General features: G+C 37.2%; 1 protein-coding gene across 1 annotated transcript in view; it reads right to left on the minus strand.

Annotated features, from left to right (window-relative positions):
• Positions 1-23,396, minus strand: part of CNST (consortin, connexin sorting protein) — a 93,681-nt gene that overhangs the window by 44,058 nt on the left and 26,227 nt on the right. The window contains exon 2 of the mRNA XM_061160206.1: positions 15,248-15,676. Coding sequence (XP_061016189.1) covers positions 15,248-15,626 — 379 coding nt within the window. The 5' untranslated portion in view covers positions 15,627-15,676. The remainder of the gene's footprint in view (positions 1-15,247; positions 15,677-23,396) is intronic.

Genomic DNA, 23,396 nt, shown 5'->3' on the forward strand with positions numbered 1-23,396 from the left:
CATTTTATTTACAATAGTATTAAAACAACAAAGTACTTAGGAATAAATTTAACAAAGTAGATGAAAGCTATTGTTGTTATTCAGTTGCTCAGTCACGTCTGACTCTTTGCGAACCCATGCACTGCAGCATCCAGGCTTCCCTGTCCTTCACCATCTCTCAGAACCTGCTCAAACTCATGTTCATCGAGTCCGTGATACCATCCAACCATCTCATCCTCTGTCGTCCCCTTTTCTTCCTGCCTTTAATCTTTCCCAGCAGCAGGGTCTTTTCTAATGAGTCGGCTCTTCGCATCAGGTGGCCAAAGTATTGGAGCTTCAGCTTCAGCATCTGTCCTTCCAATGAATATTCAGGATTGACTTCCTTTAGGAATGACTGGTTTGATCTCCTTGCTGTCCAAGGGACTCTCAAGAGTCTTTTCCAACACCACAGGTCAAAAGCATCAATTCTTTGGTGTTCAGCCTTCATGATGGTCCAACTCTCACATCCGTACATGACTACTGGAAAAACCACAGCTTTGCCTATACAGACCTTTGTTGGCAAAGTAGCCCTCCAGGCTCCTCTGTCCACAGGGATTCTCCAGGCAAGATTACTGGAGTAGGTTGCCATGCCGTCCTCCAGGGGATCTTCCCAACCCAGGGATAGAACCCAGATCTCCTGCATTGCAGATGGATTCTTTACCATCTGAGCCATCAGGGAAGCCCATGAATACTAGAGTGGGTAGCCTATCTCTTCTCCAGGGGATCTTCCCAACCCAGAAACTGAACCGGGGTCTCCTGCACTGCAGACAGAATCTTTACCAGCTGAGTTACCTGGGAAGCCTGAAAGCTATTGAAGAAGACACAAATAAATGGAAAGATATACTATGCTCATGGGTTGGAAGAATTAAAAAATAACTACATTACTCATAGCAATCCTCAGATTCAATGGAATCCCTATCAAATTGCAATGGCATTTTTCAAAGTATTAGAAAAGGTCTTAAAATTTATATGGAACCATAAAAGATCACATATAGCCAGAGCAATCATAAGCAAAACAAAACAACAACAACAACAAAAAAACCCAACAAAGTTAGTAGCATCTGACCATGAGATTTCAAAAACTACTACAAAATTATATAGTAATCCACAATAACATAGTTGGCGTAATAACAGATGCACAGAACACTAGAACACAATAGAGCATCACAATAGAGAAATAAATTTGTTTCTACACATTTATGATCTTTATCAAAAATGCAAAGAACACACACAATTAGAGAAAGGATAGTTTCTTCAACAAAGAGTGCTAAGAAACCTGGTTTTCCACATGTGGAAGAATGAAATTGAACTCATCTCACTACATATGCAAAAAATCAACTTGATATGGAATTGAGATTTGATTATAAGACCTGAAACCATGCAACTATTAGAAGAAAATATAGGGGAAAAACTTCCTGACACTGATGTAGGTAAGACTGTTTTGGACATGACACCAAAAGCACAGGCACCAAAAGCAAAAGTAGACAGATGGGATTGCATCAAACTAAAAAGCTTCTTGCACAGTAAAGGAAACAATCACCAAAGGGAAGAGACAATCTATAAAGTGGGAGAAAATATTTGCTAACCATCCATCTGAAAAGGGGTTAATATCTAAAATATATAAGGAATTCAAACCACTCAATAGCAAGAAAACAATCTGATTGAACTGTTGGTGGAAATGCATATTGGTACAGCTATTATGAAAAACAGTACAAACACTCCTCAGAAACATAAGACTAGAACTACCCTATGATCCAGTAATTCCACTTCTGGGTATGCACACAAAGGGAACAAAATCAAGAATCAAAACAATTATCTGCACCCCCAGGTTCATTACATCACCACTTACAGTAGTTCAGATATGGAAATAACCCAAGTGTCTGTCAATGGATCAACAGCTGAAGAAAAGGTGATACACAGATAAAATAGAGTATTATTCAACTGTGAGAAAGAAGGAAATGCTACCTTATATGACAACTTGGATGAATTAGGAGGTCATCATGCTGAGTGCAATAAGCTAGGCAGAGAAAGACAAATACTACATAATTTCACTTATGAGTGCAATCTAAAAAATAAAATTTTAAAGTGAAACTCAAAGAAGCAAAGTAATATAATGATGGTTACCAGGGGCTGGTGGGGGCAGACGGGGAGATGTTGATCAAAAGGTACAGAGCTGCAGTTATGTAGGATGAATAAATCTAGAAGTCTAATGTACAGGCATGATGACTCTTCATAATACTGCGTTGAACACTGAAAATACACTAAGAGAGTAGCTTTTAGTTGTACTCATCACTCAGTAATAAATGATAACTATGAGATGTGACATGTTAATTAGTTTGACTGCATTATGTATATCAAATCTTCATGTTGTATACCTCAAATATGTACAACCTAAATAGATGAAATCTAAAATACTGCTGTGAACAAGGCTGTTCAATCATTTAAGAAAACTGAAGGTAAGGGTACCTGTGTAACACAAGTATCTTCTAGCTGCTCCACACCCCACATGCTGTATTTTTGTAACCACTGTGACTATTTTGCATAAACTGTGGATTGCATAAACAGAAGCATATCAGAGTTTGCAAGAAAATAACTGAATGGCCTTGCAAGAAGAATTATGCACCATTTCACACTAAAGAGCAGGTTTCTGTTTTCAGTGTTGTTAAGCTTTTAGGGAAATAATTTTGGGGCTTCCCTGGTAGCTCAGATGGTAAAAAAATAACATCTGCTTGCAATGTAGGAGATCCTGGTTCAATCCCTGGGTCGGGAAGATCTCCTGGAGAAGGGAATGGCAACCAACTCCAGTATTCTTGTGTAGAGAATTCCATGGAGAGACCACGGGGTCACAGAGAGTCGGACAGGACTGAGAGACTAACAACACAACACACGATGGCGCAACGGCAAGCATCCGCCTGCAATGTGGGAGATGCAGGCTTGGTCCCTGGGTGGAGAAGACTCCCTGGAGAAGGAAACGGAAACCCACTCCAGTATTCTTGCATGGGAAATCCCATGGACAGAGGAGGCTGGCAGGCTGCAGTCCATGGGGCTGCAAGAGTCGGACATGATTAGTGACTAGACCCCCAGCACCAAAGAAACATAAATTGTTATCATATATGTAGTTAAGTGACAAGGATATATTTTACATATAAAATTCAATAGGAAAACAACAGTTGGCCAAATTCTAGCTACATCAATTTTTAAACTACTTAAAATACATCCTGATTAATTTCACATTGCTAGGATAAAAAACTCGCATTGAGAAACCTATTCGCCAAAAGTTGGAAGAAGAATGACAGGGACATAAGGGCAGCCCTGAGTGCCCTCCCTGTTTCCAGCACTTATTAGCTATTCCTATGGCACATCGGTCAATCCTTCACTCCCTAGCCTCCCAATCGATCTCTAAACTGAGTGTTCTACCATCTTATAAAACTATTGTGAGAATTAAATGAGATCGTAAATGTAAAAGGCAGGTATCCTCCCAAAGATCATCCTTAAAATAATATCCTGAGGCTTCACAGTCACTTGAATTAAAAAGGTCACAGGACTTGTAAAGCACTTCTGAGACAGCACTGTTTTTTTAATTTGAAGAAAACATTAAGAGGGAAGTGTAAAGCTAATGAAGCTCATATTTCTATTGTCACATTGAATAACAGGAATTATAAAAACTATGTTGGAATATCAAATTGCTTATTTATTACTCACTAATATTATAAGTTTGAACATGCCTGAACTTAATTTTAGTAAAGACAATAAGGAAAATAAATACTTGCGTAACCATGAGTACTCAGAATGACTAGCATGTTTTGAATTGATACGTTCATAATGTACTAAAACATTTTAAAGTAGTCGTAACAAAGCATTTATGTCATAACATGGAAGTTCCAGTATTTTTCCATGTGAATTTCAAATTAATTATTTTTCATGTCACATTGGTCTTAAAAAATTTTGCTTGAAAAAGTTAAGAATATGTCATCAATTAACAGGAAAATTCCTTCTAATAACATTAAAAGTTTTCTTTTAATGGTAAAGACATATTTTAATGGTAAAGATATATTTATTGTTAATGAGAAAAGCAAATCAAAACACATACTGGTACATATAATTTCACCCTCACTACAAACTGTCATTCAACATAAATGAAGCTTTCTTGTATCAGAAATGAATCTATACGTCCAGACAGGAACAAAAAATTCTATTTGTCTTCATCTGTGGGCTACGGTTAAAACTTGCCGTTAACCAATTTGGAGTTCTATTTATAAGTATATGTGGGTGGTGACAGTCAAATCATAGGCCTTCATTTCACTTAATATCTGTCAACTTCGTCAAGCTCTAAAATAGAAATCACAGTTAACATGTACCTATTGAGGTTTTACACTTAAAAAATTACTTGTAACTGCCTTGGGCCAGAGATTAGAGGAGTAACTTTACCTGAGAGATTTTACTCAATTTATCATACCATAAAATTCGTAACTGAATTGTGTGTCAGTTTTGACACATAGTTTTATTCAACTCAGAATCTGTCTCTCATAGTGGTCAAGAGACACACCTGGGGGAGAACAGTGCTGGTACCCTTTACCTTAACTCATTAGGAATGTACTCGAACACTAAATTACTGGGAGTATTCTCCTTTAACAATCTAGCATTGATCTGCCATTTGTTAATATATTGAAGAGATATTAACTGTTTCTCTACGTGACAGGGAAAATGATGTAACTACATAACTTAAATGCAAAAATCTCATAGCTAGTACTTGAGGTAGTAATTAATCAAGATAATGAAAAATTATCACAGGCAAAATGGGGTTTGAAAAGATGCTACAATGAGACGTCCAGGTCTAGGTAAAGATAGCAGCAATGACTATACTTAGGATAAAACAGTGAAAGTAATGATGTAAACTAAGCTGATGGGGATGTTTGGGGATGGAAGAAAGGTTATTTAAAGGCTTAATGTATTTCACCCCTACGTTCACAGTAGAACTATCCACAATAGCCAAGAAATGGAAACAACCTAACTCCATTGACAGATGAAGGAATGAGGAAGATGTAGTACCTACATTCAGTGGAATATTACTCAGCCATAAAAAATGAAATAATGCCATTTGCAGCAGCATGGATACAACTAGAGAATATCATACTAAATGAAGTAAGTCAGAAAGATAAATATCATATGATATCACTTGTATGTGGAATCAAAAATACAACACAAATGAATCTATCTATGAAACAGAAATAGACTCACAGGCACAGAGAACTGACCTGTGGTGGTTAATGGGGAGAGAGTTGGGAGAAGGATGGAGTAGGAGGCTGGGGTTAGCAAATGTAAGCTAATATATATATATAAAACAAAGTCCTACTGTATAGGATGGGGAACTATATTTTAGTATCCTATGATAAACTATAATGGAAAAGACTATTTTAAAAAACAATGTCTATTTATATAACTCAATCACTTTGCTGCATAGCAGAAATTAACACAAAATTATAAAACAACTATACTTCAAATTAAAACAATAAAAGTTCAATCATTTCAAATACTGTCTACTACTATTCAGAGTATAAGGATGCTTTCTTATACGCAGGTTAGTGTGACTTTAGAAAACAACCTGCTTTTTGTTCATGCTGGTCCCTCTGCCTGGTCAGTCAGCTTTTGAAGGGTAGAGATATGCTTCATCACTGTGACATCAACAGTAAGCACGGTGCCTGACACACAGCACATACTTAAAACACTTCTTGGGGAAAATGTGGATTAAACGTTATGTACCACAGGGTACACTACGAGCCCACATTCACTATGCCACTAAATCCTCACAACATTATAAAGTAGGGATTAGAAATTATAGATGAAGCAACTGAAATTAATCAGAGATTAAATGAAAGCCTTGGCTTGGAAGTCAAGTGCCTGGCTGTGAATTCAAAAATCAACTGCTTTCTAGTTCTGTAACTCTAGGCAAGTCAATCTCTTTAATCCTTTATTTTTCTATCTGTTAAACAGGAATATACCCTATATGGACTCTCCTAAGAAACTTCATTTAGATGAGAGGTAAAGAAACAGTCATGTCTGACTCTTTGCGATCCCATGGACTGTATATTCTCCAGGCCAGAATACTGGAGTGGGTAGCCTTTCCCTTCTCCAGGGGATCTTCCCAACCCAGGGATCGAACCCAGGTTTCCCACATAGCAGGCTGCTTCTTTACTAGCTGAGCCACAAGGGAAATCCAAGAATACTGGAGTGGGTAGCCTATCCCTTCTCCAGTGGATCTTCCTGACCCAGGAATCGAACCAGGGTCTCCTACATTGAAGGTGGAATCTTTACCAACTGTGCTATCAGGGAAGCCTGCCCATCAGAACAAGGCCCAGTTTCCCCCTCAGTCAGTGTCTCCCATCAGAAAGCTTCCATAAGCCTCTTATCCTTCTCCATCAGAGGGCAGACAGACTGAAAACCACAATCACAGAAAACTAGCCAATCTGATCACATGGACCACAGCCTTGTCTAACTCAATGAAACTATGAGCTATGCCATGTAGGGCCACCCAAGATGGACGGGTCATGGTGGAGAGTTCTGACAAAACATGGTCCACTGGAGAAGGGAATGGCAAACCACTTCAGTATTCTTGCCTTGAGAACCCCATGAATAGTATGAAAAGGCAAAAAAATAGGACACTGAAAGATGAATACCCCGGGTCAGTAGGTGCCCAATATGCTACTGGAGATCAGTGGAGAACGAACTCCAGAAAGAATGAAGAGATGGAGACAAAACAAAACGAACACCCAGTTGTGGATGTGACTGGGAATGGAAGTAAAGTCTGATGCTGTAAAGAGCAGCACTGCATAGGAACCTGGAATGTTAGGTCCATGAATCAAGGCAAATTAGAAGTGGTCAAACAGGAGATGGCAGGAGTGAACATCGACATTTTAGGAATCAGCGAACTAAGATGGACTGGACTGGGTGAGTTTAACTCGGATGACCGTGATATCTACTATTGTGGGCAAGAATCCCTTAGAAAAAATGGAGTAGCCATCATAGTCAACAAAAGGGTCCGAAATGCAGCACTTGGAAGCAATCTCAAAAATGACAGAATGATCTGTTTCCAAGGGAAATCATTCAATGTCACAATAATCCAAGTCTATGCCCCAACCAATAATGCTGAAGCTGAAGTTGAACAGTTCTATGAAGACCTTCAGGACCTTCTAGAACTAACACCCAAAAAAAGATGTCCTTTTCATTATAGGGGACTGGAATGCAAAAGTAGGAAGTCAAGAAATACTCAGAGTGACAGGCAATTTTGGCCTTGGAGTATAGAATGAAGCAGGGCAAAGGTTAACAGAGTTTTGCCAAGAGAACGTACTGGTCATAGCAAACGCTATTGGAAGGACTGATGCTGAAGCTGAAACGTCAATACTTTGGCCACCTGATGCAAAGAACTGACTCTTTTGAAAAGACCCTGATGCTGGGAAAGACTGAAGGCAGGAGGAGAAGGGGACGACAGAGGTTGAGATGGTTGGATGGCATCACCGACTCAATGGACATGAGTTTGAGTAAACTCTGGGAGTTGGTGATGGACAGGGAGGCCTGGTGTGCTGCAGTCCATGGGGTTGCAAAGAGTCGGACACAACTGAGGGACTGAACTGAACTGAAATTAACACTGCTATTTATTCATAATTCCATGATCTATCTACTTTCAACTAAGAATGTTGAGTTTTCGAAGAAAGATATTTGGAAACAAAACTACATTCACTGCTTTAAAAAAAAAAATCTTTCCCCTGGAGAAAGAAGTGGCAACCCACTCCAGTATTCTTGCCTGGAAAATTCCACGGACAGAGGAGCCTGGTGGGCTACAGTCCATGAGGTGGCAAAGAGTTGAACATGACTGAATGACTAAATGACAACAAGAGGCAGGATGAAGATTTCTAAGGTGTTCAAAAAACGGTTTGAGAGGACAGGGAATGGTGATTGACTTGATGTATTTAAGAGAATACTTGATGAGGCTTGAACTTTGAACTTCCAATTAGTGTTAAAAGGAGTCCTCAGGCTTTTTTAATCAGCTTGCTCTGGCTAAAAGGGAAGAAACTGTCCAGAAGACTAAAAGATGTCAGTGGGGATTCCCACGTGGTGCTAGTGGTAAAGAACTCTAGGAGAAGTGGGTTCAATCCCTGGGCTGGGAAGATTCCCTGGAGGAGGGCATGGCAACCCACTCTAGTATTCTTGCCTGGAGAATCCCATGGACAGAGGAGCCTGGTAGGTTTTCTATGGTCCACATGGACACAAAGAGTCAGGTAAGACTGAAGCGACTTAGCATAAAGGTATTTTTATCCTAGATTAATAAAAAACAAAACTGTCCTTGACCCAATTGTTGCCAGTCCCTCTCACTACATTGAGGCTAGATCAACTAAAGAATCTGAGGATTCAGAGACAATGAAACAAACCAAACTCCACCACTTCCTTCAGGGTGAACCAACACCCTTTTCTCTGATCGTGTTTCATCTTGCTAAGGCTGGTAAGCAGGAATTGTTCTGAAGAAGCATGGCTGGCAACACATTCAGAAAGTGTGTGTGAAATGGTCCTGTGGCAAAGCATGTTAAGTCGGACATGAACAGAACATTTAAACACACTTCAAAATTAGAAAATGTCAAATAGCGTAGTTTAACTATCAGGCTCAGTTTGAAGTCAGACTGCCTCGGATCAAATCCTGAGTGTCATCTGTCAGCAGTACAATCCTGGGCAAGTTACTTCTCTCTGTGCTTTTGGATTCCCCCTCTAGAGATTGAGGTTAATCGTGGTACTTGATAAGAAGATTAAATGAGATATTTCATACAAAGCAGGTATCACAGTGGCACTCACACACTAAGTGCTCAGAAAATGTTCAAGAACCTTTGTTTTTAAAACTCAGCAAGCTGCAATCAAATTAAATTAAATATGTCCGTGACAGTGAATTTGGAACTCTATGAATTGTTATTTGGTGATTTTTTTATATGTAACATACAACTTAACATTTTAACGCTTTTGAACTGTACGATAAAGTAACATTACATTCACAATGTTGTTCAACCATCACCACTTACCATTTGCAGAACTTTTCATCACCCAAACAGAAACTCTGCACCCATTAAACACTAACTCCCCATCCCCCTCCTGCTTTACATCTGGAATCCTCTGTGGATGAAAAACGTTGCCTGCCATATCAGTAAACAAAGGATGTTGCGGCCATCACATCATTAGACCCTGCAGCTGCCCAGCTGGTAAGCCCCGAGAGAACTCAGGATGGACACAAACAAGCTGCCAGCCACTGCTATCAGCTACTGCAGCCTCTCCCCAGTGGTGCATCCTGAGGGGATTTAGGATGGAAAAAAGTAAGATACAGGCCCTAGATAATTATGATGCATATCAAAGGAATGATTTCAGTGAGCCCAGACTCTCACATCTTCCTATACATAGAAAAGCACTAAATTCATTAACCTGAGAGGTGTAGTTTGATTTAACGGTAATTTTTCATCTGGTTTTTGTTGCAAAAACTGCTCTGTTTCCCAGTTCCTACCTTACCTCTTGGGAACAGTCTCTCTGGAAAAAGGTTGACTCCTGGGTTTAAATCCTCAGAAAGTCTGCCAAAGTAAACAATCTCTCTTCTAGGTTGTACTTTTTTTTCAAGTCAACAGCTCTACTCTACTTTCTGCCTCCATGAATTTGCCTAGACTAAGTACCTCTTGTAAGTAGAGTCACACAATGTTTGTCTTTTTTCGTCTGGCTTGTGTCACTCAGCACAATGTCTTCAAGATTCATCCATGTTGCAGCATGTATCAGATTATTACCCCTTTCAAGGCTGAACAATGTTTCCATATATATATATATTTTTTTTCTTCATATATTTTATAAATGGACATCTGGGGTGTTAACACCTTTTAGTTACTTTGAGTAATGCTGCCCTGAACACTGGTGTACAGCTATCTGAGGCATTCCTTTCAATTATTCTGGGTACATATCTAGAAGTAGAATTGGTGGATTTAATGATAATTCTATGTTTAACTTTTCAAGGAATTACCAAACTGTCTTCCAGGAGCTCTACAGAATTTAAACTCCTTCTCAACCAACGTATCTTTATGAGGCTGCAATAGTTATGTGTTTCCCCCTTCCCCCATCTCTAAGACAAAAATAATATTACTTCCCAAAGATTGAGGTGATGATTCTTAATTAACAGTATGTCTACCTCAAAAGTTTCTATCATACAAAAATATGATACAGTAGTATTCTTCAGAGCATTTTAATTTAAATCCTTGCCTCTGGACATAGTTTATGGATTCTTTTTCCTGCTTGCTGAAATCTGCTGTTGAATCCCCTTAAGTGAAATTTTCATTTCAATCACTGTATTCTTAAGTTCCAGAATTTTGGCTTCACTTCTATTAATAATTACTAAACTAGATTTTATATACAACAGATGTGAAAAAGAAATGAACTTCATGAAACTCCAAGGGAATTTAACAAATGCATGCCCATGAGAGCTCCCACAGGCTGTCAGAGAAAAAAAAAAAATCCCACCTGCCATATCAGTAAACACAGGAAGTTGCAGTCATCAAACCATCACGCCATCACATTACAGCTGCCCAGAAGGTGAACCCTGAGGGAACTCAGGAAAGAAACAGGATGCACTGCAGCCACCCCGGTGAGGTACCCAGAGAGTCAGGACAAGAACGTACAGAATACTGGTCCCAGAGAGCTGAGGTGCACACCAAATGGATGATTTCAGCAAGCCCTTGCATCTTCCCATTTGTAGAAAAGTACTAAATTCCTTAACTTGAGATGTCTTGTTTTCTTTAATTAACAGTGATCTTGTAATATTCCCACTACCTGGCCTTTGTTGCAAAAACTCCTATATATCTTGGCTCCTCCCTTACCTATTTGGAGCAGTTCTGCAGAGCTGGATGAGAGGCTGCATCCTGGGCTTAAGTTCTCAGTTTTGTCTGTCAAAGAAAGTATGATTCTCAACCTTTAGGCTGTAATTTTCTTTTTAGTTGACAAAGATAATTATCCTATCAGACAACAATTCAATCTTGAAAACTGTGCTACTACTTGGAGTGTCTCCTAAGTGCTTGGGTTCACTCTATTATGTCTTTAATTTAATCCTTAGCCAATAGTTTATAAGGACCCAGGTTGAGAGGATTCAGGTCGCTTACCTTAGGTCACAGGGCAGCTAGACTGGAGCCTGAGATCTTAACCACAGCCCTGTGCTGCTCCCTCTAAAGGCAGAGGCTGCCGCCTGAGGGCATAGGAGGAGAATGCACTGCCCCAGTAACTACGCTATAATTACATAAGATAACCCTCTGACCCCAGGTTAGGTCAGAAAGGAGCTGACTCATTTTTCAACCTTGTCTCTCATAACACTAGTATGTAGTGTTAAGGAAAAGGAAGGAATATTTCCTTTTAACTGCTTAAATGTGTTTAGCCAACAACTGAAGATATTTAAATGTTGAACACTCTTCTATTTTCATAGCACTAACTTGAACCTTTGAAAGAGGAAATTTTGGAAGGAAGAAGGAACAAAGCATAGCAAATTGAGCATAGAAACTGCATACTCATGTATTAAAATTTATTTCTGATTCATTTCCCAAATTCATGGCCAAGACAGGCATCAGCATACACAGGCGATTTGAGGAATTTCAGTTATGCAATGGTTCTAAGAATCATAACATGAAATCACAGCAATGAAGACTTTTTTTTCAATGTCACTATAAGGAAGGAAAGACATAAAAATAGCCACAACTTTACTTTACAACAGAGGAGCCTTGGCGGGCTATGGTTCATAGGGTAGCAAAGAGTCAGCCACAACTGAACGACTGAAGACATGAAAATTACTATGAATACTTCATGACTTTTGGGGGATGGGACTCAAACAAGGCTGAAAGACCACCCCTTTCACTACCTAAATCACCTGTTTTAAGTGTTTTAGTAGGAATGTGCCATCATAGCAGTCTCTGACATAAACATATTCAAAAGAATATCCTTATTTTCTTCTCAGATGCCACGAAGGACACTTATCTTGAGAGGAAAGAACAGCACTTCTTTCAGCTTGCTTGCTTTGCTGAGCTCATTAAGAAGCAGAACTTCAGAAAATTTAACGAGCCACACAAAGCCACGGTCTGGTTCTGTAAGTTTACCTTATTATTTAAGCACCTTGGTATCCAGCCAGACTGTCTTAAACTCAGAAACCATTATTTCCTTTCTCCTTTCATATAAAAGGTTCACTGAGGGCACACAACTGCCTGAGTAACCTAAACTCAACATTTAGATTTTATATATAGCAGATCTGAAAAAGTACTTCAAGAAATGAACTTCATGAAACTCCAAGGGAATTTAACAAATGAATGCCCATGAGAGCTCCCATAGCCTGCTTCAGGGCAGAGTAAATAGAATGACTGTTGAAAGTTTCTTTTTGTGGTAATGAAAATAAACTAAACTGTCTAAAACTGACCATGGTAATGACTGCATGGCTTTGTGAATATACTAAAAATCACTGAATTGTACACTTCATTATATGAGTGAATTACATGGTATGTGAATTATATCTCAATCAAGCTGTTAAAAATTTATTGGTTTTAACTATAATTCAATAAAACATAAAAAGTGTATTGATTTTCACTTGTTTTTAGGGTATTTACCTAAAGCTCCAACAGATTTAGCCACAGGGAAAACTTGATGGAATGCAGCTTGAAACCCTGTTTAGTTGACTACATCAAGGGGCTTCCACTCTCTTTAGGAAAAAAAAATTCTCATAATATAATGACAATTAGATTTTCCTGGGGACAAGTTCCAGGTTTTAGCATGTTTACAGAAATGCGGCCTCCAGAAAACCAGTAAATAATGATGTCTCCTAATACTACTACTCCAATTTTTTTCCCCCTAGTGCTAGCTACTGGATACATGAAAAATTACTACAAATTAAGCCTAATGTGTGCATGTGTGCTAAGTCACTTCAGTTGTGTCTGTTGAGTCCCTATGGACTGTAGCCTGCTAGGCTCCTCTGTCCATGGGATTCTAAAGGCGAGAATACTGGAGTGGGCTGCCATGCCCTCCTCCAGGGGATCTTCCCGACTCAGGGATTGAACCCACATCTCTTAGGTCTCCTGCACTGGCCGGCGGGTTCTTTACCACTAGCACCACCTGTAAGCATAATAGTAAATAAATTCACCTTAATGTTTATTTCCAAAAAACAACTGTTGAAAGGGCACCCAGCTATAAAAAACTTACTTCAGGTCTGGGATTGAACATCATGTTTTATATGTCTTTCAAATCACATTTGAGAAGCTATTCTACTTTTCTGATAAGAAAAGTACTTATCTGCAAAATTGTGAGACTTTATTTATGTAGGATCTTGGAATTAAATACTGAAAAGACTAAATATGCCCATGTCTAGATCTCTAACTATAAACTCTCTGCCTTTTTAATCCTAACATGCAGAATGGATTAGCAAAACATAAGATGGAAGAAATGTTTGCAGAGGGCTTTTGCAGTACTCCAGTTAAAGATGATGTTTAAAAACAAAAATGTACCAATGTATTGCTTACACATGAAAAACTCAACAGATACACTAGAGAGGAATTACCAAATTTTAATTGAGTTTAGACTGTACCATCTCAATTCAGAAATCTGAGAAATTCATAGTTCACAAAGGAATTTTATAGATATATGTAGATGAACATCATCATTACACACATGTGGAAACTAAAATACAGAATGGTTAAGACTCACCAAGTGACCAAGAACCAGAAGTAATAAGATTTGAACTTAGGTTTTACAACTCATAATTCAGTTTTTTTATACTCTTAAACTCATTTTATTAAAGGTATATAAAATAATTTTAAAAATAATCTGTATAAAAAGTGTCCCTAAGTTTTAGAAATCATATATTTCAAATACATTAGGGATACTAATTCTACACATGTCTACTCACTGGATAATAAGTACTAAATAACTTGAAATTATACAATCACACCTAGGATAACTGGAAGAAGATCATGGAAGAAATAAAAGGAGCCATCACTCTTGAAGCTATGACTGACTGTTACACATATGCAACTAGGTCTCCGTTCTTAAAAGCATCACAAGGTCACATTAGAGAGGAACAAATAACTCTTGACTTATGTTTACAGAAGAAAGCAATTTACATACAAATAGTACTGTATATATCATCTGTTTACACTTAGAGGTCTTTTAAGAAAATGCTTTCAAATCTCTCATCAAAATTTTTTTTGTGTTAAGTTTACTAAGAAAAAGCAAAGAAAAAGGGATCCGTTAATTGGAAAGCCAAATGATGAGTTACAGTAAAAAGTTGTCAAATTGCCCTACTGAATAACCAAGGATTTGTAGAAACTGAAAAGTTTCACATTTTACTCCAAATAAACAAATACAAATAAAAAACAGGATATGGACAGACTGACCATATTTCTCAATCAGCCAAAGAAGTAGAAGAGAGCAGATGAGACAGTCCATTTTGTTCTCCAGAGCCTCACACAGGCTGGAGGTGTAGGTAAAGTGGTGCTACACTAAGGTGTCCCAGACTAAGGTGTCCAGAACTCTCTAGACCCCACATGGTTCTGATAAAAAAATAACCAGAGGCTGCCTTTTCCCATGGGTGCCTTGTCATTCAGGCAAAAAAAAGTCCATAGCTCCAAATTTTAACTGGCAAATTATATGCCAGATGAAAAATACTCTGTAACCAAAGTAATATAAAGCTAGATGTCTTACTCAACATTGTTATATGATGTATATCCCTATACATCAATGAAGTAAGATGTAAAGATCCAAAAAAATCTGTATAAGACTGGACTAGCCCATAAACTCACTGGTTAGAAATCAAAGCCAAAGTGACAACGGAAGGAAATTTTTAATGCTGATATTGGTAGAAAATGGTCTAATAGATATAGGAAAAGGCTATATATATATATACATAAAAAGCATCTAGTGAGAAGACAGGTACAAAAAATGCCAACTTCAACACATTTATTGTAGAATGCTGGGAATAGCCATAAAGTGTTAAACACTCCATGGTACCCCCGTACAGTGAACACCATAGAGACACACGTCACATACATGGCATGCCACACAGCTGTGGTTTGCATGTGCTATCACAGAACCAGCTCTGGAACATATTAAGAGAAGAAAAGCAAGAAGCAGGACAATACACACAGTATGGGATGGGAAGACTGTTTATTCTTAGTTGAAAATAATAATTAAAAACAAATACCTTGTGGTATCTTCCTTACAGTGCCTCTTTTGCTTCTGGAGCTTCTGCTTCCAGGTAGCCTGTGGTCCTTTCTCGAGAAGGGCTGCCTGTCTCTGGGGCTTTCACGAGCCGTGTTTTCCGAGCTCTCACCTGCAGCCGCCTCACAGCCGGGCGTGCAGCTCTCATTATTGTTCAGACTGTCCTGCCGAAACACTTCAGGTCTGCCCATTGCACTGCCACTGCTGGTCAGAAGCTCAAGCCCATCCCCATCAAGTTGATTTTCATTTTCATCTGATGCAGAAGGCAAGCATGTTACTATACTTTCCACGCCGTCACCAGGATGACATCCATCTTGTGGTTCTATCTGCAGATTACATGCAGGAGTTTCGCTGTCATCCATTAGAACATCTTTTGTTGAACCATTTAAGTTTCATTAAAGTCCTTCAATGTCTACAATGACAAAAAGAAAAATCTAGTTCATTTTCTGAACTCTGGATTTTCAGTGATCTTTGATTTTCCTCTTCTCCTGGACTGTTTTACTGTAAATATGGAAGAGACAGAAATGACAAAGGCTCACCCCTATTTCTACTTTTCTTACAACCCTACCCCGCCTGATCTGGTTCCTGCTTGAATACAATGGTTCTAAATCCTGGGTGCATGTTTATTACCTGTGGAGCTTGTCCAATTTCTACTGTAGACCTATGAAATCAAAATTTCTGGGAACTAAGCCTAAATACCGATGTATTTTTTGAAGTTCTCAAGATATTCTAATGATGCAAAATGCTGGGACCACCTCCTTGATGAAAGAAATTATTGGTTAAATAAGGCTGTCTGCTAAAACCAATCATTCATTTTATCCCTGGACACTTAACAGACAAGTGAAAGTTACTTGTATAAGTCCTTATATGGCCAAGCAGCAGCAATATTTACAAATGAAAACATTTAAAAATAGTTTTAAGATAAATTTTTTAAAAGGTATATGGGGGAAAATTCAGGTAGCATATATTCTCATTACATAATTTACTTTCTAAAAATAAGCCCTGAAAATTCAGTAATTTAGAATTGCCAGCAAATTTCTTTTATTCAGTTTAAAATAAGAGAGTATCATGATTAACTCTAGGCTATTTAGTTTAGACTTGGAAAAAATGTAAATCTACTCCAAGAATCCTTGTAACATTTTAAAGACTTACAGATAAGACTTTAAGCCTTGTATCAGTCATGTTTTTTTCCCCTTCTTCTCATCCAAAAGTATATCATATTTTAAGACAAATGATGCCAGCCAGATTTAGGTATTTTATGCTTGCCAAGTTTTGCTTTGGGTTTGAATCAAATATAATTCAGCAATTTTGAGAAAAACACAGTGATAAGAATTTTGTAAATTCTTTAATAAATAGAAATGCGATTTGCTCTTTAGAAACAGCAAATATATACAGTAAATAAATATTATATTTAAGTAATTTTTTTTAAAAAACAGGAAAACAAAGTATAAAACAAAACATGAACCCTACACTGACTGTATCACATGCTTTCAATTATCTTACAACTGGAATATTTTAGCTGATTCAGTACTGCTTATCAAATATAAAAAATATCTAAATCTGGCTGGTATCATTTTCCTTAAAGTATATACTATATTTCTTCATTAACAGATACATAATATAAAAAGTAAAATGACTTAACTTGACTAAGAATAACTTAGTTTAGACCTAAAATGAATTCAAACTAGAATATAATTTTTAATTGAAAAGTGATTAATAAAGTATTTTCAGGATCTCTATCATGAGAAAATCCAAATTCTAATAAGAGCTTAAAAGTGCATGTAGCTAATATGGTGTCCCATGATGGATGAAGAGATAAGCAAAATATAACATATTTACACAACAGAATGTTATTCAACCATAAAAAGGAATAAAGTTCCGATACATGCCACATCATGAATGAACCTTAAAAACAGTAAGCCTGACACAAAAGGATAAATACTATATGGTTTCACTTATATGTAATACTCATAACAGGCAAATGGATAGAGATAGAAACTAGATTAGAAGGTCTGAGGGCAAGGGAGGAAGTTACTGCTTAATGGCTACAGAGATTTTGCTTAGAATGATGGGCAAGATCTGGAAAGAGACAGTGGTAACAGTTACACAACAGTACCACTGAACCGCAGACTTAAAAATGGTTAAAATGGCATATTTTTGTCATATATTTTTACCACAATTAAAGTAAAAATAGTGAAAATTTTATGTGGCTATGTAAGAGAAATGTCGGTTCCTAAAACTGTCAACAGCCTCAGCTGTTTTCTAATGTAAACAATGAAGTTATTTTCTGGCATGTGTCTGCAGTTGGAAGCATAAAGGTTTATTTTTATCTGAAAGAGACACAGAGATCTCTTGCCAAGGCGGAAGGCAGAAAGCGATCTGGAGCCCCAAACAACAGTCACCTCTCGCTGAGTCTGTCAGGTGTCAGAGGTTGTGCCAGGTGCTTCATGGATCTGATTTCTAATCCTCCAAACAGGCCTACGTGGAGGTATTCATACTGTGTTTGAGATGAAGACTCTGGGGCTCGGAAAGGCAAAAATATCTTGATTAAAATCATATTTATTCCTAGAAATAAGTGGAATTGAATCTGAAACCAGGTCTTTCTGAATTGAATCCTGCGCAGTTCAGCATAATGTCTGAGAACACAGGCAGATCAAGGCTCAATTTCTGGCTCTGCCATTTAACAAACTGTCTATGTGACCTTAGGCAAATTACCTAGCATCTCTAAGCTTTAATTTTCTCTTTGTAAAAGTGAAGAACTGTAATACCTACCTCAGAGTCATTTGTGAGGCTTAGATGACATGGCAGGTAAAGCATGTAAGCAGAGTACCTGGCCCACAGTAAATGTTCATGAAAGTCAGCCATAAATACTGCCCCCAAAATCTCACAGATGGGCATGGTAGCAGGTTTATTCGAGTGGCTTAAGGTTCAGAAACAGAGCTTTTCTAAACCTCCTGAAAATTATTAGGTTCCTAATAACAGATTAACACCAAGCAGCATCATTTGAGAATGCTGAAGTATTGATTTATGATAGGGATATCTCAGCAAGCTCCTGTGACTTCTAACTATCTCTTCTATACACCATTTCAGATGATAAAGATATCTAGAAATTAGTGATTAAGGTTCCCTGGTGAGTATAAAATCACAAATCACATTTTGCAACTTTATCAAGCATCATGTGCCAGTTAAACTGTTCAAACCAACACTCTATTCAATTCTCACAATTTCTCTAGCACATGGCTAATTTTTAGTTCTATTATACTAATGAAGAAACTAAGTTTCATAATCTCGTCAAAGGTCAGCTAATAAATTTAGAAATAGAACATGGAATGTTTGTGATCCTGAGGCTGCACTCATTAATTATGCTCTATGGACAATGGCGCAAAAGCAAGTCAATATTTCGCTCCAGCTGTGGTATACCTCAGATAAGAATCTTACCCTATAATAGAGGACACACTTCTACCAACCAAGAAGCTCAAGTTCCTGGAAGTTCTCTCTTTCCCTGGGAACTGCTGGATTCACACAATAAGCAATTTATTATCTAGCCCACCTTCTTCAGTTGAGAACTTAAAAAACAAAAATGTATATACTAATATACTATTTATGTTAAATATCTATTACCAGTAAAGTGTGTCTTATTTCTTTGGGTCTAGAGACATTTTGCCTCCTATTATTTTGTAATGATGTTTTATTATTGAAAATTTAGTTTAATTCTCAAAAGCCCACTTTGTAAACTATTTTCTAATACTAATACTTTTAAGTATGAATGTTCTGTAATTATTATTAGACACTGATCAATTCTTTGTGGCTTGGTGCAAAAGTCACTCCAATTTGTCTTCTCTGACTTCTATATTCTGTAAGATATAATGTATACCTCTACGGCATGCATGCACAGAGTTTCTTCCAAATATAGTTTTCTGCAGTGTATATATGTACATATGTATATATGAAGGAGTACGGGACTTATTTTCTACAGTTTCCCTCTGAAAAGCAGTAAGGCACACGGATTTCTATATACTCCTCTGCCCATACTCTGAGAGGTAAAGGAAACTATTACATAATATTTGGCTTCTATCTTCATTTCTAACAAATTTCATATGTAACACTTTAAGCAGTAGGATAATATTTTTAACGGGATGTCAAATTAGTATAGTCCTACTGCTTTTAGAAACAGTTATAAATTAAAGTGTTATTTTTGTCTCTTCTTCCTCCTCTTTCCTTTCCCTCAATGCTACACTGACAGCATTTCAAAAAGCTGATATGCATGTATACCTGTTACTGCGCTACATAAAAGCCAAGAGGAAATCATAGCAGGAAGCCTCAGTTAACCACAGTACCTTAAAATGTGCCCTAATATTATACTGGCTTTCCTAGTGGCTTAGTGGTCAAGAACCCGCTTGCCAATGAAGGAGATGCGGGTTCAATCCCCAGGTTGGGAAGATCCCCTGGAGAAGAAAATGGTAACCCACTCCAGTATTCTTGCCTAGGAAATCCCCTAGACAGAGGAGACTGGTGGGCGACAGTTCATGGGGTCGCTAAAGAGTTGGACACGACTTAGCGACTAACAACAACATTGGAGGTTAGAAGTACAGTTGAAATGGCAATCTAAGTTATTTGTTGTATCTAAATTGTATGTCTGTTATGTAAGAGGCCCTGTGACTGCACCAATTCTCACAAAAGAAACAGTGACACAGTGCAGTGACTGAATAGCACTGACTCGGGCATAATTTTTGCCAGTTTTTGCCTTTTTAAAGCATGATAGTAAGTGCTGCCCAAGTTTTCAGCCTCTTGTGGCAAAAGAGCATACCAAATATGTACGCTGCATAAAAGTTATTTGACATGTTGACTCCACGCTGAAGAATTTCAAGCAAACTATTCATGAGGCTTACATAAAACTTGAAAAAACTCTGAGGAAGCAGCTTTAAATAAATAGACTAACAAATCTACATTTTGTCAAAAAAACAATTTCACTCCCTGGTATGATTTGACTTCATTTTTTTTTTTTCTTTTACTATCTGAGTCATCAGGGAAGTCCCTGACTTCTTTTTTTTTTTAAATTTAAATTTATTTGACTTCATTTTTTGATACATCTTAATGGATTATCTGGCAAGACTAAATATCAAGTGTCACTAAAATTAAAACATTAATTTATAGGAATGGGTAAATATATAATATCAAATTTTTTTATTAAAATGCTTTAAGAAGATTTTGAGTGCCATTTTTCTGTAATTCATGTAAATGAGGCCTAAACACTACACTTACTTTTACCTTTGCAAGACGCCAAGATTCTTCTTAAAAATTAAGATGCAACCCCAAGTTTACATTTGATGACTTACAGTCAAACCAAAATTTAGAAGAAGACAAATTACCAAATCAATAACATATTCTATTAACCATAAATTCAAATCTGCCTACTCATAATAACTCAGAATTGAGGAAGAAATTCACTACAAGCCTACGTTGTGTCTATGAAGGTAACTACATGTCACTTTACGTTTTGCCAGCTTTCTCACTTGATGTGTTCTAATACTACTTATACCTCATTACTAAACCTACAGTTTTCTGTGATTAATGCTTTGTTTAGACATATGTACCTGTAGGAAATATTTAGTATATCAGCAATCAAAAGCATGCCCCAGAAAAACAATTCTCAAAAATTCTGCAGCCCCAAATTAACAATTCATTTTTTCATTGAGATCATGTGCATACAAAATACACACTAAAAAATAAAAAATAAAAAAATTGAAGCAAAGGTTAGACTACACACACATGAAGTACTCTGATACATTCTCCATTCTGTTCAATACTATTTCTTATTTTCTTTAAATGCTACTCAAGGTCCACTAGGCAGATTTCATACCCCACTAATGAGCACCAATCACAGCAATAAGGCAGTTTCTAGGAAATAACAGAATCTCAACCTGGAGACCACAAACTGAGCACTAGATAAGTTTGCAATTATCTCCATAGTTTTTCTGAAAATGATGCAGACCATATGACACTCAGACATAAACTTCACTTAAAATGTTATCCCCATAATAGCAATAAAATAATTTTTGCTAATTTATATCATTCCCTTCACATTAAAATTTATCTAAAATAATACACTTGATTCAGGGTCCTTTAGTTGACATTTTCAGTTGTTAGCTATATTCTGTATCTATGTTAACCAATGGCAGCCACTAATTACATATGGCTCCTGAGTACTTGAAATATGAACAGTGAGACTAAGGAACTCAATTTTTACTTTAATTTTAATTAATTTAAATTCTAAAACAGTTGTTGATTCAATTATTGAAAAAAATATGCATGTTTGGAGTAAACTGGGTATGTGAATCTGCTTTTTCACCTAAATTTTAGGAAATTTAAATATAGATCAAACATTGCCAATAAAAAAATGTGTCCAAATTGAGATGTGCTATATTTGTAAAATAAACACCATATTTCAAAGACTTATTGGGAATGGCAAGAATGTAAAATAATAGACCTTTAATAATTTTAAATGTTTATTACATGCTAAAATAACATTTTGATCTAATGGATTAAATAAACTATTATTAAAATTAATCTCACCTTTTAAAAATAAATTAAAAAAATTAGTTTCATCTTTTCAAACACTTTTCTAATGTTACTAGAAAACAGAATTCTATATATGGCTCACATTCTATTTCTATTAGACCATGTTGCTCTCCATTATACTGCACTGATAGTGCCACCATAGCCAAAGTCATGGCTCATAGCGAACCACTCCATTTATGATTCTTTCTTGCTAATACTAGTTATTCGGTTAGCATTCCCTGAGTACAGACATTATTATCACTATAATTTAACAAGGTAAATACCTAGTGAAAGAAATACATACTAAAAGCTTTTAAAACTAATTTGTAAGTACTTGGTTATAGCCTATTTTCAGGATCATGTTGTCCCCCCTTTTGGGTACTTTCCCATATTCAAAATATTCCTGGTACTTAAGAAATGTTGAATAGTAATTGTGACAAGTAAGATGCCTGGTTCCAAATAGGGAAAGGAGTACGTCAAGGCTGTATACTGTCACCCTGCTTATTTAACTTCTATGCAGAGGACATCATGAGAAACGGTCGGCTGGAGGAAGCACAAGCTTCAATCAAGATTGCTGGGAGAAATACAATAACCTCAGATATGCAGATGACACCACCCTTATAGCAGAAAGTGAAGAGGAACTGAGGAGCCTCTTTTTGAAAGTGAAAGAGGAGAGTGAAAAAGCTGGCTTAAAACTCAACATTCAGAAAACTAAGATCATGGCATCTGGTCCCATCACTTCATGGGAAATAGATGGGGAAACAGTGTCAGACTTTATTTTTTGGGGCTCCAAAATCACTGCAGATGGTGACTGCAGCTATGAAATTAAAAGATGCTTGCTCCTTGGAAGAAAAGTTATGACCAACCTAGACAGCATATTAAAAAGCAGAGACATTCCTTTGCCAACAAAGGTTCACCACGTCAAAGCTATAGTTTTTCCAGTAGTCATGTATGGATGTGAGAGTTGGACTATAAAGAAAGCTGAGTGCCAAAGAATTGATGCTTTTGAACTATGTGTTGGAGAAGACTCTTGAGAGTCCCTTGGACAGCAAGGAGATCAAATCAGTCTATCCCAAAGGAAATCAGTCTTGAATATTCATTGGAAGGACTGATGCTGAAGCTGAAACTCCAATACTTTGGCCACCTGATAAGAAGAACTGACTCATTTGAGAAGACCCTGACGCTGGGCAAGATTGAAGGCGGGAGAAGGGGATGACAGAGGATGAGACGGTTGGATGGCATCATCGACTCAATGGACATGAATCTGAGTAAACTCTGGGAGCTGGCAATGGACAGGGAGGCCTGGTGTGCTGCAGTCCATGGGGTCACAAAGAGTCAGACACAACAGAGTGACTGAACTGAACTGAAGATGCCTGCATAGTAATCTTTCTAAATAATTTCTATATGATAATATGTACAAAGGTAAGCTAGAATGTTTTATTTAATAAGAATAAAAAGCACTATCTCACAATAAGGAATTTACTCTTAATAAATTGAAAGGTCATAGAAAACTTAGGTCTTAAGAAGAGAAAAAATGTAACAAAAGACATAGATGCAAACTATTACATATAAAA

The sequence above is a fragment of the Dama dama genome, chromosome 14 (assembly GCF_033118175.1).
Source record: "Dama dama isolate Ldn47 chromosome 14, ASM3311817v1, whole genome shotgun sequence".
Lineage (NCBI taxonomy): Eukaryota > Metazoa > Chordata > Mammalia > Artiodactyla > Cervidae > Dama > Dama dama.